Consider the following 19,998-nt stretch of genomic DNA (forward strand, 5'->3'; position numbering starts at 1 on the left):
GGAGAACGCCAAGTTCCCTGGTGCCTTCTCCCCCCTCCCATCTCCGGAGGACACATTCCCCCCACCACCACCACCCAGGGCTGTCCCACAGCGTAAACCACACGGGAGCATGTGGGGGTCGTCAGACGGTGGGACTGAAGGTGCCTATCTCGCCTTTCCTCGATGGCTAATGTGCCTGGGCCTCTGCGGGCAGGAAGGCTGGAGGAGGTAGGTTCTGGGCTGCTGCTGGCTCTCCTGGGTTCCCTGGGGGGGGGCGGGGGGGGGAGAAGGGCACGTGGAGAGAAGGGAGCCCAGCGCTCCACCTTCTTACCTTTGCATTCTTGACATTCTGTGTAGCTCCATGTCATCACTGCCCCGGAATCCTTTGGCGAAGGGATTATTCTCAATCTTTAATTGGGTGATCTGCAGAAAGGCGAGAGAGAGAGTTGGTTTTCACTTGATGGCTGGAAATGCAGCCTCTGGCGACCAAAAGAAGCAAATTAAGCCAGTCACGTCAGTGAGACTCACCACTTCATTCAAGGGGAGGCTTTGAAAAATGCCCTCGATCAGACCACTTTTTAAAAGGGGAAAAAACCTGGTTTCGGTTTGCCCGTTAATTGGAGTCATACTCTGCATCACTCCAGCTGGGTTGGTTTGTTTTTTAATCCTGGCATGTTGTGTTTCGAACACAATCTAGGCCTCAGCACTTGGGAGCCCTCCTTCCCCTCGGAAAGTTGGGCACGGGGGACGCGGTGTTGCTCGTCCCGCAGCGTGGTGAGCGCCGCGTGGAGAAGAAACTTGGTTGCTTTCAAAATTCTGTTTCTGTCTCATGCCTTGTTCATTTCAGCTTCACAGACCAGTTGGCTAGCACAGGTGGAAGATGGCACCCGATTAAATAAACACCCACAGAGAGAATTGTAACATACGTGATAGCTGTCTATCAGTTCCAAAGCCCTTCACTTTTCCAGATAAAGAACACAGAGCCCTCTTCTCGCGAATGTTTGTTGCAATGTACAAAACTTAGCAATAGAACAGGATCTTGGGTTCAAAGGTCAGAACTTCCACAGAAACCACCAACACATTGTCTGTGAGCGTGAGCGTAGAGTAACAGATCCAGATGAAAGAGTACATCTGTATGGAGTCTGCTAAAAGTATTTCCTAAAAGCTGCGTGTGAATTGAATTTTTATTTATCGGATCATTTTAGAACCACCGAGGCAGCATTCACGAGGTTCAATCACGCAAGCTTCACCTTCACCGTCATTATTGTATTATATCTATAATCTTATTATATAATAATAGTATATAATACATATTATTATTTATACTTAGAATGTAAAACTATTTCTAAAATATTATATCTATCTGTACACTGGTCTCTGCTTAGTATTTTGATTTAAATCTAACCACTTTTTGTTTACATTTATTTTATAAAAAATATGGTATCACTTCTCTCTACCTCAAACTGGAATCATGAGCTACTCAAAAAAGGAAAACTATTGTATTAAATTCTCTCTACTGGCCCCCGGCAGAAAGTTCTAAACCCAAGGTCTGCCCTCACTTTTTTTTTTTTTTTAAGATTTTATTTATTTATTTGACAGAGAGAGGCACAGCGAGAGAGGGAACACAAGCAGGGGGAGTGGGAGAAGGAGAAGCAGGCTTCCCGCTGAGCAGGGAGCCCGATGCGGGGCTCGATCCCAGGACCCTGGGATCATGACCCGACCTGAAGGCAGACACTTAACAACTGAGCCACCCAGGCGCCCCCCAATATTTCTTTTTTTTAAAAAAGATTTTATTTATTTATTTGACAGAGAGAGAGACACAGTGATAGAGGGAACACAAGCAGGGGGAGTGGGAGAGGAAGAAGCAGGCTTCCCGCCGAGCAGGGAGCCCAATGTGGGGCTCGATCCCAGGACCCTGGGATCATGACCTGAGCCAAAGGCAGACGCTCAATGACTGAGCCACCCAGGCGCCCTGGCCTGCCCTCACTTTGTTGCAAGGGGAAACGAGACACTTTCAGAGACATATTTAACACACACTGGGACTGAACTCTCTCCCTGATTGATGAATAGAAAGATAATCAAAATGAGAACAATTTTCTTGATCCCAACCTATGCAAGTACCCACAAAAACTACCTCAGCTACCCCCCACAGGAGAGTTCCAGACTTTGAGAAACCGAGCAAGTTCCTTTGAGAAACCAGGAGTAGTAACTAGTGAATGCACCTATAATTCATCCCTTTAGGGGCAGGCATTCTGGTATGTTCTGTTTCAGAAGAAATGGCCTTATAAGGTTTCCTTCTAACTCCAAGACTCTATAATGAACATGAAATTACTATATTACACACGTGTATGTGTGTGTGTGCTTGCCATAAAAAATATACATGAAATTAAAGTTTTAAAAATATGTTATATGATTCCAACCCTATGACATTTTGGAAAAGGCAAAACTATAGAGACAGCAAAAAGGGACCAGTGGTTGCCAGAGTTTGTGTGGGGAGGAAGGGATGAATAGGCAGAGCACAGAGGACTTTAAGTAAAGCTATTCTGTATGATAATGGAACGGTCGATACATGTCCGTGACTCTATATGTGTCCACACCCACAGAATCTATGACCCCCAAGAGTGAGCCCTCATGTAGTTTCTAGGTGATAACAATGTCTCAGTGTAGGTTCATCGATTGTAATAAATGTCCCAGTCTGGTGGGCGGTGGCGATGTTGATCATGGGGGAGCCTTTGTGGAGGGTGGGGGCACAGGGGGTCTAAGAGAACTCTGTATTTTCCACTTTACCTTGCTGTCACCCTAAAACCACTCTAAAAAAATAAGACATATTTTAAAACTTTTAAAATAGGTGTGTGTCTTTATGTATACACACATTCCCTCCTCCCTCATTTTTTTTTAAACTGGACCCATTCCTACAACTTTCTGATTTTGACTTGACCCTTCAGAATGAGTAGAAAAACCTGTAAAGGTCTCTTAGAAACACAGTCTTTAAAATGTGCACTCCCGAATCCACTTCTGTTTTGAGTCCAACAGGCCATTACCTAGTAGAGCTTTCTTTCCCACTCAGGCTTTATCATTAAAAAATGCAACCCAATTGACCATAAATCATGCTATTTTTAAAGGTGGGGGCGGGGGGGGTAGGATTCTCAAAACGTGAAGTAAAAATCAGATCATTCAAAAAGAGGTGGAGGGAATCCTCGCTGCACTTCCCTGTGAGTTTTGTAGGCAACATGGGTGTGGTATCGGGGCTGGATGAATGGCTAGTCCATGACATCTCTGTTCCACCAAGAGCTGGGGACAAACAATTACCGTAAGGGGAAAAAAAAGAAAAAAAAGAAAAAGGAGGGGAGGTGGGCTTTGGTATTTTTATCAGCAAAAATCTTTCGCTTAAAACCATCCCTTGCACCCCAAACAGGTCCTACTACTACCTAATGTTTGAGCTTCCAAAAAGATGTTTGCACAGGACAAGCACAGTTTGCTATACAGACACTTCAGTACGTTGATCTTACGTAAGTCTTATGCATAGACTGAGTATGGAGGTCTAGAAGACATAAGGATTATTACCCTTGAGAAATGTTCATACACAAGCTCAGCTGCAGGTGAAAATGTCCGCCTGAGTCCGTACAGACCCCAGCTCTGGAATTCCCTTCCAAACACGCTGCATGTTGGCTAGCTCCCTCATGGGCACATGATCCGGTCGGATGTCTGAGTTCTACTAAAAGGCTCCAATGAAACGGACTTGCACTCGTCGCACAAATGCACTCCCTCTCCAAGATCAGCATAAAACCGGATATCCGGGGGAGGGTGGAGGGTGAGGGCTAAAACAAATATAAATACCAGCTCCAACCAGTGAGACAGAGGTTGTAAAAATTAATGAGAATAATTGTTGTGAATTCTTGCTTTTGGAAAAAAAAAAAAAAACCCTCACGAGGGCCAAAAATCTTAATTATGTCTCTCTATTAGGGGTTCATTTCCTGGTCCGAACCAGAAAGCTCATACCTCATAAATACAGACTCTTTACACAATGATTTAAGCAGGAGGAAAAATGCCTTTTAACGGCAAAGTAAGTTAATATTGGGGGATAGACATGGCTTGCATACACAGCCATTGTTGCAAGAGCAGAGAAATGAGATGCCCACGTGACCTTTTTTTAACACCTAAATATTTCTAGGGCTTGTTCTGGGCGCTGCTGACAGCCTCATCGAAAACCTTACAAAAACGTGTTTCACAGAGCAAACGTCACTGCTGCGGAAGAGTCGAGTTTTTTAAATATCTTTTTCAAGCTGTCAGCCATCTGGGAAAATAACTCCCAGATCCAGCTTGGGATCACAGCTGGGCTGAGGAAACATGTCGTCGTGTCATTAGGAGCCGCGGGGCATACGGGTGTGTGACCCCTGCCTAACAAACAAAGGTCGCCAGGTACCTGCCTCCACCTGGGATACCGGTATCCGAGCAGAGAGAGAGCATTCTGAAGGCATTGGGCCACTTACACCAAAAATGAGTGTCCCAAATTGTCCTGGCAATTTAATTCCGTGGATTGCTGTTCTGTCCTCGCTCACGTATCCAAAGCATCATGCGGGGCAAAGAGTCCTTGAATTGATGGCATGTTCAGGGACTGAACGAACTCACCCACCAAGATGGACACTTGTAGTGGCTTTTCAAACACGGTAAGAAGAACTTATTTGAAAGCTCAGTTCTTCTGATTCTAGAATAATCAGGGAAGGCAAAGAGTTTCCCAGGGCCTGCGTTTTGGATGGAGTTGTCCTGTTATAAATGGATCAGCTGAGTAGTCAATCCACAGCATCATAACTCACCCTCTGCGTGAGCATGTGTGCAATGCTCTGTGCTACGCGTTTTCCAAAGATTATCTCGTTTAGTCCTCACGCTGATAAACATTAGCAATTCTTGTCTCATCCCCATTTTACAGAGGAGGAAAACTGAGTCCAGTAACTTGCCCAAGTCAAATGGATTTAAACCCAGGCAGCCTGCCTCCAGAGTCCCACCTGAACCCTAGGCAAGGGTGAGTAAGAGTGCAGGTGGCTTCTGCCCATGAAATCAAGAGTCTCAATACCTCGCCCAGGTGGGACAATAAAGCAACAAGACAGAGTCCACAAACCACACTCAGCTTGGCCTGAGTGTTTAAGTCACACGTCCTATATCCACGCGGGGAACGCCTGCAGCAGCCCTGGAAAATTTTACTGCTTTAGACTGCTTCCTGACGAAGAACATAGGGGCCTTTGGTACTTCACAACTAAAAAGTGGGAGGGGGAAGAATGACGGAAAGTTGTCTTCTATGAAATCCCTCTTCCGGATGTCAGGCTGGTGAAAAAAACCTTTATAGCCCAACCAATTAAAAACAAAACAAAACAGTACCCAAATTCCCATCTGTGAACCCGTTGTGTGGTCATCAGACACACATCTATCCGGATGCGGATTTGGAGACACACATTTTTAGACCCATGAGCATTTAGACACACAATCCCCTAGATTGCACTCAAATCTCACACATATACACCCTATTAGGCAGACACTCCTTCAAGCGCATAGATCACTAAATATATTCATTGGGAAGGACATTTTAAAAAAACAGAAATATGGGGGAGTGGGGTATATTCACAAGTGGTCACAATGATAAATACATGTCAAACTCGTCAAATTGTATACTTCAAATATTGCAGTTTATTGTATGATAGTTATGCCTCAAAAAACAAAGAAAGAGGGGAGCCTTGGTGTGGCTCAGTTGGTTGAGCGTCTGCCTTCGGCTCAGGTCATGATCCCGGGGTCCTGGGATCGAGTCCCGCCTTGGGCTCCCCGCTTAGCGGGGAGCCTGCTTCTCCCTCTGCCTGCCGCTCACCCTGCTTGTGAGTTCACTTTCTCTCTCTCTGAGACAAATAAATAAAATCTTAAAAAAAAAAAAAACAAAGAAAGAGACAGAGAGAGAGTACATGCTCTCCCAGATCTAGCCTTGCCTGACGGACCCTAAGATCATAACTACACAGAGCTTAGGGATTTCCCCCAAAGGCCCCAAGCACTCACATCTTTCTTTAGCAGGTCACTTTCATGAGTCTACCATTTCCTGTCCTTTCTGTGTGAGTCTGGGCTTTTTTAATTGAAAAGAAAGAAAGAAAAGAAAAAATATCTGATATATCTTTGGACCCTCTGTCAGGTCTAAGTGTGTGTGTGTGTGTGTATGGATATATAAATATATAGATGTGTGTGTGTGTGTGTATATACATGCATATGAGAGGGAGAGAGGGAGGGAGGGAGCAGTGAGACTGAGTGTGCTCGTTGCTATTTTTTCCAATTTTTTCCCCTGTGACTGTCACCACAAAGTTAAACATAGATTTACAATAGCCATAGAGGAAACAGGTTTCTAGCAGCCAGACCCAAATTAGCCTGAAATAGTTTTGCAATTTTCAGAGTATTTGACCTTAATGTTTTTGCTCTTGTTGGTTTGACAAGTCAGGGGTGGAATTCAGAAAAATCCTTCTTCCCCTTTAAAAAGTAATTGCATTTTGGAGAGAGCGAGTTTTCTTCTGGAGGGAAGCTCTCTCAAGGCTTGAGTCCCCAGACAGGACTTGCAGCCTAGAAAGGACCATCCATCACAACTTGGCCTGGTGACTGACAAGCTGAATTTGGACATTACCATCTTATAACTGCCTTGGCTTCCTGGTGGTGGGGGGGGGGGTGTTATCTGACACCCAGCATATAGGCGGGAGGCTTTAGGGTGCTAAACCCACCCCTCACCCCTGCCCTGGCCTCTTCCACCTGGCTTCACGGCCCCTGTAACTTCCCGCCACCCTACCTTGCAGGTGGGGACAGGAGCTGTGGAGGAGGAAGGGCGTCACCATCCCCATGTCCATCTCCTTATATTGCCCCAGTGACCTGCCCTCACTGATCCCATATGGAAGTCCCTACATTCGCCTTCAACAGTCCTCCAACCCAGATCACACTACTTAATGCTAACAACTTGCACCCCTACAGTGCCCCCTTCCCTGTATCTTGCCTTGCCAGATTCTATGTCTTTTCAGAACTAGGCTTAAGAATCACTCAATCCTGCCCCCCCCACCAATAAAATGAATCCAGAAGCACTTAAGTTTCGAAAGAACAGAAGTGAACCATGAGAAGTCAAGAGAAGCCCTTTCTCCTGGGAAAAAAGAATAGATACCCCCCCAACCTGCAGTGAGGGGGTACCCTGTTCCAGCACCATTGTCCAGCTTGGAAATGCCCAAATTGGGGCCTGGATTTTGAACAGCGTGGGAGTTGATGTTGACAGGATCGAGCTGTACCCTCCCACGTCTACACCACACTGCAGCCTCCTTCTGGAAGACTGAGGCATCCGCAAGCTGTGGTTTTGCTGCAGTCTCCTCTAACTCCTGGGAGCTGGGGCGGGGGGGGGCGGGAGGTGGCAGAGGTCGCTTGGGCTTTTTGGGTTTTTGTTCTGATTTTCAACAATGCCAACCCTGCCTCACTGTGGTCTGTCCAGGATCAGTAACCACGGAGACAATGAGAGAAGCATCTTGCAAATCCAAGCCCAAGGCTTCTGGCAATTTTTCACCTGCCCCAGGTCAAGCTGAAATGCATCCCAAAGGCAGACTGGAGGAGAGACCCTCACCTGAGAAAGGTTCCACGAAGGTGGCCCCAGGCCCCCACCCAAGAGCACGGAGCCCTGCAATAAAGTGACCTTTCTTCCTGCCGATCACTTCATGCGTGCAGAGAGATGCGTTCCTGTATTTGAATGCGCGGTCACCTACAGTCTGACAAGTTTGTTTCTAACCGGTGTGTGTGTGAGAGAGAGACAGAGACAGAGATACAGAGAAGAGAGTCCCGAAAAACCCTGAATATAGTACAAAGAGCTGAAACCCTCCGGATGTAGCTTGGTCCCTGCCCCAGCCCCCTGGGGTAGAAGCTGGTGCCCGCTGTGAGCGAATGAAGAAGCCCTTAGAGCTTAAGAGTTTCAGCAGGAGACCCCTGCATCCTCCTGCAAAGGCTCAGGCAGTGGCCCCAGCACGCTGGTTCCCGGGCCTCGGGCTTACCTTGTGGTTCTGGTAGGAAGTCACGGCGATAAACGCCGTCTCAGGAAAGACGTGGGTGCAGAACGCAGTATTTTTTGAGCCAAATCCATTATTTTCATCCGCCTTCACGATGTGTAATCTGGGCTGGTATTTGTGCATGGAATTTAGAATAATCTAAAAATAATAAGGAAAATGAGATTGTAAGAAAAATCAAAACCCCTTTGTTTCCCAATAAATCCCCTCTCTCCACCCTTAAAATTCACCTCCTTATACAGGCTCTCAAAAAACGGTCTGATTTTTTTTTTTCTCCTGTTTTGAAAAGGGGGCCAGTGATTTCATTAAAAAGAAACATTTCAAAGATGACAATTTCCAACCCAAAAAGCCAGGGTAATATTCCAGGAATCTACCCAAAGCACACACGGCAGTAAATCAGAATTCTTAATAAAGTTTGCTTAATAAATTAACTCCTGCATAGGGTACTTCCCCCCCCCCCCCCCCAATAGGAGAGAAGCAAGTCTGGAGCAAGGAACTGGTTTCCCAGGGGGAAGTTTAAGCGTCAATTTCAGAATGAAAGGGGAGAAGACACAAACGAATAAACAAACATTCCCCCACCCCCCAAAAAAAGAACCCCGCTAAAAGACGGAAAAGAAAAAGACCAGTGTTTGCAGAACTGGAGTAAAAATCACAGGCTTGGCCCTTTGTTAGGAGAACGTGCAAAGTAGAGTCAATGAAAAAAAGAAGAAGATAATGGGATGGGGAGTGGGCCTCTAAGGATGGTGAGATTGGAGGGAAGAAGCACCCGCCATCACACTGCCACCAAAGGAGGGCCTGCTTCCCTCCAGGTTCCCTTTCTACAACTTTATCAACGTTTTCGGGATCCACTGTGGGAACTATCTCCAGACTTGGCCCCAGACAGAAGCACTGCATCTACTTTTTTGGGAATGCGCTCTTTCTCCTTCCTTTCTACCGACTCAATGTTTGAGGTGCTCCCAGGGACAAGCGGGGTCTTACTGCTGCAGCTGCACCTTTAATAGGACGACTCTAATCAGTATTAAGGGGGAGAGGGGCTCCAGACTCCACACCCTCTCTGCTGGAGCGGGACTAGTCCTAGCGGATGAGCATCTTTGCTAATGAAACTGGCTTTGCTGTCTGGAGGACGCCTGGCTTTTGATGATTTCGGGAGGCTGCGGAGGCCAACATTTATCAAAGCGTTCGGATATATACCCACCGAATGCGCCAATCGCCGCGCTCAAGGGGCTGAAAATCTGGCCTGCTTTTGCCCCAGGACCGCCAACTGGAGCGGCGGAGACTGTCCCCGTGTCTTTGATTATTCGCGTTGATGACCCTGGGGCAGGGTCCTTGGGCCAACCCTAGAGACCCGCCCGGAGGAGGGGGAGGGGAGGTGGGGAGGGGCGAGAACCCGGGGCCCCGCGGCTCCCGACGACCCCGGCCGCGCGGCTCTAATCTCTGGCCGCCGCGGCCCCGGCCGCCTCCCTGGCCGATAGCGACGCCGGCCGGGGCGGCGTGGCGACAGAGAGACGCAGCGGGGCCCCGCGGGCCGCCGCAGTCCCCGGCCGGCGCGCTCATCGTCCCGGCTTAGCCAAATTGCTTTGACGGCCGGGGACAGTGTGGAGACGTCAGCGCGAGCGCGATCTAATGGCTCCTAATTTCATTAGGGCGGCTCTGGACTCCGAGTCCGGAGTTGGGGGGCAGGGCTGCGTGGCAGCGGGGGAGTCCGGGGCCACCCCGAGCGCCCTCCCTCTCCCGCGGGCTCGGGAGGACTGGAAACTCGCAAGGGTGCCGGAGCCTGGTTGCGGGGCCGCGCGCCTTCCCCAGGCGCCCACCCCAACGCGACCCCAAAGGGCACCCCCGGGACGCACGCAGAGAGAAAGCCAGGCGCCCGAGTGAGACAGTCCCGCTGTCTGGCACCAAGGTTCCACGGGGTCCCCCACAAAAGGGTCCTACCCAGCCTCCTGGAGGCCGCCAGCCAGGAGGGGAAAACCATCCCATTTCTCCCCGGCGCTTAACCTAGACAGAGTCCCGGTTCTGCGCCCGCAGGTACGCGTCACCCCGGCCAGCCGCCGCCCCTGGAAGCTCGAGGGCATTTCTGGGCGGGGATGCTCCCGCCCGCAGCAGGCTGCCGGCAAACTGCCTGGTTGAAACGCGGAGGAGGCCGGGCGGTTTGCCCTGAAACGCCCCTCTGCACCCTCTGCTCCTTCCCCACCGCGCAGGAAGGGAATGGGCCTTCCTTCTCTCTTCCTCCCAGCGGCCAACAGTTCAAGCTCCCGGGGGGACCACGTGCAGAGATGGCGGCGGCCTGCATCACTGTCCCAACGCCACCACACACCCTGCGGGTTCAGTGTTTTAGCCCTAAGGCCCCACAGGAGCAGGTTCTCCCTTTGGACATTCCCAAACGGTCCTCCTCCGGATCAAATCCATTCAAACCCAGTACCCTCAACCGAGGACCCTGTGTTTGTGGATTTTCCCTAAAGAGACCACATGGCAGGATAGAGACCACTCTCGGAATTAGAGAGATCAAGCCTCAAATCCCTGCTGCCAAAACCAAGCTGCATGACCTTGGGAGAGTGCCCTCCCGTCCCCTGGACTCCCATTTATAAAGGGTGCATATTTGTGTCCTCCTTTCTAGCCTGCTATGAAGGCCAAGTGCCCGAAGATGAAGGAGCCCACTTGATGGTGGAATCATCAAGCCAAGGGTTCTGAACACACTGAATTCAGAGACTGTGTCCTGTCCTGGTGATCAGTTATTGCCAATGAAAAGATCTAGAGACATTTTCCCCCAAATCGGTGTTTTGTTCTTCATTTGTTTTTTGTTGAGGAAGAGAATCTACTTAAAGTGAGAGAATCTGCGAAAAAGCTACACATTCTTTTGGAAGGTGGGAGGGGGCAGGACACTCAATGTCCCACATGCAGATTCAGGGGGTTCACCAGGCCGCTCTTGGGGGGCCCATGCGGACTCCAGGTTTAGGGCTCTGGTCCAGGTTTGCCTGCTCCGGGCATGGTGGGGGCGGGGCAGGGGGGAAGCTGGAAGTTGGGGGGAAAAACTGATAATCCCAAGCTATCAGCTAAAAAGGGGTACCAGGGGCGCCTGGGTGGCTCAGTTGGTTAAGCGACTGCCTTCGGCTCAGGTCATGATCCTGGAGTCCCGGGATCGAGTCCCGCATCGGGCTCCCTGCTTGGCAGGGAGTCTGCTTCTCCCTCTGACCCTAACCCCTCTCATGTGCTCTCTCTCATTCTCTCTCTCTCAAATAAATAAATAAAATCTTTAAAAAATAAAAATAAAAAGGGGTACCAGGGTTGGCCTCTGGCAGGTTGGTTTCCCCTTCTGTAAAAGAGGGAACAGGTGGCCTGGGGTCCCCCTGTCAGCTGGAACATCTCAATAATAAGGCAGGATGTGGAAGTGAGCAAGGAAGGTATCTATGGCTCCCACCACGGTCCAGCCTCTGGGCAAGCCTGTGCCGGAGTCCCCACTGGGTTAGAAGGACCTGGTTTTCTGAGATCTGAAACACCGAGCCCCCCACCCCTCATCACCGATGGGACTGAGGTCCAGACCAGGCATGTGCGCTTCAGTCTCCCCCAGGCCCTGGTCTCCAGCTACCCGGGGAAAGGCGGCCCCAGAGCATGGGACGGTGGCCACAGAGAGGACTGCACAGGAGAGCGGTGGAGCCAGAAGGGAAGAAGGACGGATCAGGGAGGCCAAGAGAGGAAAAGACCCAGGCGGGTGGAGTGGGGCGAGGAAAGGAAAAACGTGAGTGTGAGGAGCCAAGAAGAGAGAGAAACTCAGGAAGCAGGGGTAGGAGAGAGGGCAAGACAGACAGACGGACAAAGACTGAGAGCAGGCTGCACGAGGTACTTACGTGCCCGAATGGGTCCAGGTGGTTGTTGGTGAGCTTGAGTTTCTGGAAGGAGACCAGCTGCCGCATCCAATGCGCCCCCGTGGCTGGCGAGTCCGGGTGAACGTAAAGACGGCCCGGCATGGCGGGCTCTGCTTTGCCCGTCACAGACCTGGATCAAGGAGGGGCAAAACCCGCCTAGACTTAGCGCCCTGTCATGCTGGTGGGGTCCTGTGCCGGGCCAGGCAAGGGCTGCTGAATAGGGAATGATCTGGAAATGACCTGACCCTTGGGCCTCGCCTGGCCATCTGTAAGCCCAGGTGCCCAGAAGGCCTGGGGCCAGTGTCCAGGCGAGCCCCTCACCCGGCTCTTTCTTCTTCTACCTCACTCCTCCCCCTGCACCAGGGGTGCCGCTGCCGGGCCTCGCAGCCTCTTGCTGCCCATGGACCATCGGTAGGTTCTGGAAGCCTGGACAAAAAAGTTTAAGCGGAGTCCTTGAGGGCTTTCAAACGGGCCTTCCTGTTTGAGCCTCTGCACGTTTGACAGCTATGGGAGCAATCCACCCGAGGAATGGACCTCTCCTCTCTTGCCTGTTTAACTCCAATACCATGGCCTGACTTTGCAATTTCATAAAAAGGCATCTTCAAAGCAGGTAACTCATAAAAAATAACTGTAAATGGTTTTATGCCCCCAGAAATACCTCCAGCGCTTGGAAACAATACCCTTTTCTAAAATCCACAACCCGCGGGTGCAGCAACAGATACAGGCCCTTCACTTTCTCTGAGCCTCAGTTTTGTTGTCTATAAAATGGGGGCTAAAGGCTGCAGTGTCTTCCTCTCAGGGTGGTCCGGGATAGGAGCAAAAGCCTCTGGCCCACAGTAGGGAGTTCCAAAAATGTTTCTTGGTTCAATGCGGGGCGGGGGGGTGGGGGTGGTGGTGAGGGGAGTCTGGCTTTCCACTTCCCCCACCCCCCCCCGCCTTCCCCACCTGCCCACGCCGCTAGGTGCCTACCATTTATTATCTGCGAACTTGTATCTGTGGTCATCGGCCGGAACAATGTCCATGAGGAGAATGTATTTCGTTTTGGGATTAAGGCCCGTCACCTTCACTTTGTAACTGGGAAACATCCGCCTGGGAGAGAAGGGGAGGAACACGGAGAAAGGGAGGGGAAGAGAGAGAAGGAGAAAGAGAGAAAGAGAATATTACTGCCAGTACTGTAAAGAGCAGGTCTACACATTTTAATAAAAGAAGCAACTCCTCGAGAAGCGGTGCAGGAGAAAAGTGGCCCCCGCTCCGCTCTTGGCAAGATCCATTCCAGGTTTCCCTTGAAGTTTTGGGGAGGAGATAGGCCCCGAGGTGAGCAGGAGGCTGGTGACTATTTGTAACCAGGAGGAAAATAGAAAGCTGGAGGCCCAGGCTTCTAGAAAGAACCAGTTATGTAGAGGGCCCTGCTTGGAACCTCCATTTGTTCTTTGTAAACGCTCTTTTTCAGAGCCAGAGACCTACTTTATAATTTAGGGGTAGAAGGAGCTCTATTAGGGGAAAAGCTGGCCTCCCGAGCCCAGGCGAGTGCTGGGGCCGCTGAGCCCACCGCTGCTGCCTCATGAGGACCCCAGGCTGTGTGCGCCCTCAGGACTGCACACCCATGGGTGCCCATACACCTCCTGTCCTGGCCACAGTCCTCCGTCCCTAGAGCAGAGCTCAGTTGGTGACCTCTGCCACGAGGCTCTAGCTGAATTTTATTCCCAAATGCCCCCCAACTTCTCCAAGGCACCTGGCACTCTTCCTTGGAGAGTCTGAACACTTTGGCCCTCCGCGAAGAAACTCAAAACCCATCCGGGTTTGGTTTCGGAAAGACCGGGGCCGGAACCGCGATGGGGTCATGGGCAGGTGGGTGCTTGGGACCTGCAGGCTCTGTACCCACGCCCTCTGCGCTCTGGGGTGCGCACTCCAAATTCCCAGCCCTCCTGTCGGAGGAGGGGTGGCCGTGGCGTGCGCCCCGGAAAGCCAGCAAGGACAAGCTGCTGGACCCTGGCTCGCCCGGGGATGGCGGGAAGGGGGTGAGTGAAGGGAGGCCTTGGAGCCCAAGCCTGGTGGTGTTTATCTGCCCGAGCGCGTGCGCCTGCAGGCGGGCGCGCGGGAGGCTTCCCAGGCCTTTTATAGTTAAATCCCCTCGGCTCAGGCCGGGGGCAGAGGGGGCCGGGCCGTGTCTTTCCTTCCTCGGCAGAATGGGAAGAAGAGCTTAGTTCTTCAGTATAAACAGAACGCGCCTCCTAGTTCACTCAGGCCGAGCGGGGGAGCAGACATTGTTTAATTTCAAATAATAATAAATGTCACTGTTGTCAGTTTATTGCGGGAGGCTTCGGCCGGAGAACGGGGGGCGTCTGGTGAGACGGTTCCACCCTCCCCCTTCACACACTCCGTGGCTCGGGCCTACTGGCCTCGCCAGCTTCACAGGCGGGTTTCACACGCCAGCTCGGGGCTGACTGCGGGCTTTCTGTCCTTGGGGACACGGAGCACCGCGGGGGGGCCTGTGGTGAGGATGGCCCCAGGCCTGGGCACACTGGCACCCTGAGATACAGAGCTGTACGACCCTCCCCCAGCCTCCTCCAGCCGTCTAGCATTTCTAGCACAAAACTGTGAGCTTTTAAGAGGAACTCTGGGGTGAGTGTCTTGGCAAAACTGCCGAAACTGCCGTGTTTATCGGTGTCTGTATATAGAGCCCGGCCGAGCCCCGGTTCAGTTTCAAAGGCTTCGCCTGCTTTCTATAAACAATGAAAGAGGTAGCGAATACATTCGACGATTCAGAGTTTGGCAATCGGGTGGGACTCTGGACCCACTCCAAGGTCGAGGAGGGTGGGAAGGAGGGTGGGGGCCAGGAGTCAAGGCTGGAAGCGGGTCTCATCTCTGCCGACTCCGCACCTCTCTGGCTTCCCGTTCCCTCTCCCCCTTGTCCCACTTTCTCCCACTACCAATCAGTCCACTGAGCGGAGCCTCCCAAGCTCTCCATTCTTCTATACGAGGCGGGAGAAATGCCCTGTTTCTCGCAGGCGTTTCCCCCACCAGGGATGGGGGTCACTGGAGGACTTCTCCAGGCATCTTTAACCCAAATCAGGTCAAACAAAATACATTCATTCTCTCTCTCTCCTCTATTCTGTTCTCGCCTTTCTCTGTCCCTCTGCCTTCTCTGGGTCTCCATCTCTTGGGTCTCCGAGACACCTTTCCTTCTCCGTCTCCCCCACAAATTCCCCAGGCCCTCCACAAAGGTGGCCAGCTCACCTCCCAGCCTTGGTTATGATCATTTCCGTGCCTACTTCGTGAAATTTCAGCCACAGCTCTCTTTCGTGGAGAAACACCTTGATCCCTTCCATGCCCTATAGGAAAGAGAGAAAAGTCATACAGACGAGCCCCAGGAGCAGTGGGCCTTTCCTCCCCAAACTTTCCCCAAACACAGATGTCTCCTTCCCTCTGGAGTTTCTGGACTCCAAGGCTGAGAACTGCCCCCAGCTCACGGCAGGGCTGCCTGGACTCTGGGGGTGGGGGGGGGGATAGGAATCCCTGTGCAGGCCCCGTGCACCTCCCCCCCACGATGCACTGCTGTCTCCTGATGCCACCAACACAAAGCTAGAGAAAAGTCCCCAAACATCAGGGTGCTCTAGCATGCCCATGGGAGGACAGACTGAGACCAAAAAAAAAAAAAAAAAAAAAAAAAGGGACCAATCTCAAACCCTTTCAGCCAAGATGCAACTAAAAAACAAAAACGCTCGATCTCAAAAAGGCCACTCAGAACATTCTTCCGTAGACACCCGCATGGGCACACACAAACACACACACGTGCAAATCCCGTACATACGCGTGTTTAGTCTCACCATGGCGGTGCAAACATAGACATATGTGAATATCTCAGCTTAAAAATGTGTCTAGAATAGGTTCCAGCAGTCCAAAAAAAATTCAGATGTCTATATTAGCAAACCTTCTAGGTTCTCCTCACAGCCAACTTTGTTTACTTCGAGCTGTTTTTGATTCTGGGCACAGCCGAAACTATTCAACATTTCCACTTTCAGCTAAAAGCTATTTTACAAAACCGATGCAAGAAAATATATACACAAAAATCTTCGCTTTGCCATAATCCGTAACTGCCTTGTAAGTGGATTTGTTTTTCCAAAAAGAAAAGCAATCGAAGTTTCCCAAACTCTGTGCCCACGCCCTCTGCTTCTCTATAACCATACACGCGTCTTCCTGAGACGGGAAGGGCAAACACAGGTGATAAAGTAGCTAGGAAGGACATCGATCGATCGAAATCCCAAAGAAAGGATTTGGCTACGTCCAAATATCTCTGCTGGTCAAGTCACCCCGCTTGGCACCCCATCTGACACCCTGTGTAAATTATCAAGAGCTACGCGGGCCTCCTTGAGCATCCAGAGTGCCCAGGGAAGAAGGTACAGAGAGTGCGCCGAGGCCTCACCCTCCACTCGGGCCCAGCTTCCAGCCAGGGGATCCTATGGCTCCCAGCAACCTCCCAGCACAGCCGGGCGCTCCCCGCCACCGGCCAGGGCGAGCCAGCCCTCCAGAGCCCAGCCCAAGACAAATAGTGCAACTCCCGGGTCCAGGCGGCGGCGCGGAGGAGGTGGGCGGAGGCGAAGGCTAGGGAAGATCTGAAGAGGGGTCAAGCCATCGCTCACGCCGGCCTGAAGCGGCCGCTGACCCAGCCCTTAATGAGGTGCTCGGGGCTGAGTCTACACCTAGCGCAGGAGCACAGGAATGATCTGGGCTATTGTTAGCTGGCCCCAAATAGCCAGATAATTAAGCCTTCTCTAACAAGTTAAACATATGTCCAAATTCCTCTGGCCGTAAAGATTATCGTCACAATAAAGGGGATGGGAGTATACTGGGATCTGGGGACGCGGGGCATAGAAAGGTGGAATGAGCGGGGATAGAAAGGAAAGGGGACAATTAATGGGCAACGGGCAACCCACCCCCGCCCCTCCCCCACAGGAGGGCCTTCAGTTTCTGCAATGGGCCGAGAGGCTAGAGATCTTCTTACCTGCTGGGTGAAGGCAGCCTGCGGGGACGCCGGGGACTTGCTGGGGGCCCCTAGCGTGCTCTCGGGCTTGGAGTCGCAGGGCAGATCCTTTGAGTCAGGTTCCAGGGGTGTGTGCGCCAGGCCAAAGCCTTCGTCTGCGTCGGCCATGGTGTGCCCGGCGCCCTGTGCCCGCGAAGGGTCCTGCTCTGAAGACAGGAAGCAGAGAGAGAGAGAGAGAGGCAGAGAAAGAGAAAAGAAGGTTGGAAACACTGTTCTAGTGACAGGAGGGAGCAGCTGGGTCCCCAGTTTCCAGCTCCCAGCACCTCCGTTCCCCGTGGGAGGAGGTTGCCGAAGGTCCCCTTATTATTATCATTATTAGTACTTTTATGACCACGCACAACCTCTTGCGAAAGACCCGGGTCAGACCAGGCGGAGGCGAGGCCCGCATCTCCCCTGCGCAGGCTCCCCCACGATAAGCCAGCTGCCGGTCAAATTTGTCTGGACTTCTGGAAGAGCCAATAAAGATAAGACCTGGGTATTTTTGGAAGCCGCTGGGTACGAACCAAAAACAAAACAAAAACCTAGTGTCCTTTTGAGATTTGTTTTTCTTCGTCAAATTCACAGAAGGACATCACAGCCCTGTTTATTAAAACTCGCAGCAGGCAAAATGTCTGCAACAACCCGCTTCTTGCAAAACCAAAAACAGAGGAGGGGAAAGATTTTGCAGATCGAGAGACCAGGTCGGCAGGAGAATTCACGTTCATCCTTTATCAGTTACAGGCCTTAAAATTAAAAGTCCTTCAACAGTAAGAGTCCTCCTCCCTTTTCCCCCAACTTTTAGCAACGGTAAAAAAAAAAAAAAAAAAGAAAGAAAGAAAGAAAGAAAGAAAGAAAAGTAGCCCAACGAAAAGGGCAGGAAAGCGACGGTGGGCAGTGCGCAGGGAGGCGCACCCCGGGGCGCCGGCGGCCAGCAGTCGGCCGCCTGCCCCGGCGGTGCGTTCTCCCGGCGACCTCGGCTTCCTGGGCTCCCCAGCCCGGGGCGGCATTTTGACGAGCGGCCAGGCCGAGGGGAGTTTCTCCGAGCTTCAGCCGGGCCTGGCTCGCTGGAAGTGCAGGCCAGGCTTGGGGGGCGGGGGGGCGGTGGCGAGGATCTAATGGGTCCCAGATAAATTCTGGGCTTCAGGCGTTGGATCGGGCTCCTGGGTCGGGCGCAAGGGGTAGAAGGGCCTGGGTTGCAGGCTTAGGGGTTTGGAACACGAAAAATAACAGCTGCGGAACTGTTCAAGCCCAGAGGAGCGTGCCTCTCGCTCTGATCGCTTTCCTATCTCCTCCACGTTTCCAAGGAAGGATTTCCTCCCTCAAACCCCAGTGAGACTGGGAAGGGAGCGCCAAGGATGGCCCCCCAAAGCTTAGCAGCCGCTTCAGCCACACGCTGAGTCCCACCCAGGGCTGCGGGGGCTGGAGACCCAGAGCGGGGCCGAGGAGGACGGCATCCGAGGCCCAACTCCCAAGCAGCTTCCCTCACCACACCCTCGGGGCTCGGGAGAGGCGGTGCTGCGAGCCCCCGCAGCCGGCTTGCAACAAAAGAACCCGGGGCTGGTGTCCCCCACGTGCGCTCGCCTCCGCCGCCGGCCGCGGGGACGATCGCATCCGGCGCCCGGGTCGGGGTCGGCGGCGGCTCGGGGCTGGCGGGGGCGAGCTAGATGCAGTTTGACAGAACCAGGCCGCGCGTCCTGCAACCTCCACGCCGCTCCGGGGCCGCGCGCCTCCCCGGCTGGCTCCACGCGCCAGGAGCTCTCTGCAAGCCGGGCTCCGCAGAATCCCGGGCAGGGCTGCAGTCCCGCCGTCCGCGCCTCCCGGAGCCCCCTCGGCCGGAGCGCTCCCTCCCGAGCCTCCCGGGCCATCGGCGGGGACCGTTACCTCGCTGGGCGAAGCCGGCGCATTCACCACATCCCTTCTTGCTCCTAGCAGGGAAGCCGGCAGCGAGGCGGGGGCGCGGGCATCGTGGCTCCGGGGCTTATGCCGGGGACTGCTCGCCCAGACTAGCGGCTACCGCTGCCTCCAAAGGATCGCCCACCGCTGGGGCCTCGGCAGCGACTGCCCACCTCCAACACACACCTCCTCCGCTTTGCGCTCGCTCGCTCACTCGCTCGCTCGCTCTCCCTAAAGACTTGCAAGTTGTCAGGCGCCAGAAGGGTTCCAAGGGACACAAGCAACAGCCTCCGGGAGCACCCTCAACGTTAACACCTCAGGACCCTGCTCCTCACTTGCACCCCTGGGGAGGGGAAGCTGGGAGATGGGAGGGAGCTGTGGGGATGGTCAAGGTCCTTTCTGGGCGCCGCTTTCAGGGTTAAAGTTCTGGAATCCGAGGAAAGAGAGTCTGTCTGTCTCTCTCTCTCTCTCAGAAATACAAGCCGACTTAGCTGAGCTCAGTGACGTTGGGCTGCCTCGATGCTTACAAAGTACTGAAATTGCTTATCCAACTAGCTCCCACTGCACACAGCCTGCCTCTGCCTCTTTCCCGCCCCCCCTCCCTCCCTCCCTCTCTCCCTCTCTCCCTCCCTCTCTCTTCTCACTCCCTCCCCCAACCACCTTTTCCATCAGATTTCCCGAACACTCAAATCACAGCACTACTCTCAAACCCAGACCTGGAGATCACCCCTCCTCTCCACCCCCTTCCCAACCTCCATCCATCTCTGCTGCTCTGAGCTCGGCTCGGTGGCTACAAAAAATCCTGCACAAATCATCGCAAAACCGGTCGGCTTCTGCCCGGGAAGTAATCTCTGGGACTCGGCCATGCAGAGAACGGAGTCTGAACGCCTTCCGCTGCACACACACGCCTCGCGCCGCCTCTGAAAGCCTGGCCCACGTTCTCCCTCCAACGCTGACCTCAAGACAGAGCCGCGTGACCCCGCCTGGCCCGGCTGGCCGCCGACGGCCGCCCTGACATCTCTCCCCCTCCCCACTCACCACCCCGACTCCCAGCAACTCCAGGGTGAAGGCAGGGTGAAGGTGCATTGGGATGGGGGCCCAGATCAAAGATGCCAAGAAACTGCCGGGGGCTCCCACCCCCAGGGCCAGCAGACCTCCCTGGCTGGAGGTATACGCCAGGCGGTACCCAGTTTTATTA

At 52.8% G+C, this 19,998-nt stretch overlaps 1 protein-coding gene across 1 annotated transcript in view; it reads right to left on the reverse strand.

The window, feature by feature from the left end:
- TBX5 (T-box transcription factor 5) overlaps positions 1-19,256 on the reverse strand; it is a 44,219-nt gene extending 24,963 nt beyond the window's left edge. Inside the window, exons 1-7 of the mRNA XM_035017063.1 lie at positions 18,789-19,256; positions 16,890-17,074; positions 15,125-15,219; positions 12,857-12,976; positions 11,870-12,017; positions 8,016-8,168; positions 311-402 (exon numbers count right to left, since the gene is read on the reverse strand). Of these exons, the coding sequence (XP_034872954.1) occupies positions 311-402; positions 8,016-8,168; positions 11,870-12,017; positions 12,857-12,976; positions 15,125-15,219; positions 16,890-17,036 (755 nt within the window). The 5' untranslated portion in view covers positions 17,037-17,074; positions 18,789-19,256. The remainder of the gene's footprint in view (positions 1-310; positions 403-8,015; positions 8,169-11,869; positions 12,018-12,856; positions 12,977-15,124; positions 15,220-16,889; positions 17,075-18,788) is intronic.
- Positions 19,257-19,998: the final 742 nt, after the last annotated feature.

Source organism: Mirounga leonina, unplaced genomic scaffold, assembly GCF_011800145.1.
Source record: "Mirounga leonina isolate KUSES-001 unplaced genomic scaffold, KU_Mleo_1.0 Mir_171, whole genome shotgun sequence".
NCBI classification, from domain to species: domain Eukaryota; kingdom Metazoa; phylum Chordata; class Mammalia; order Carnivora; family Phocidae; genus Mirounga; species Mirounga leonina.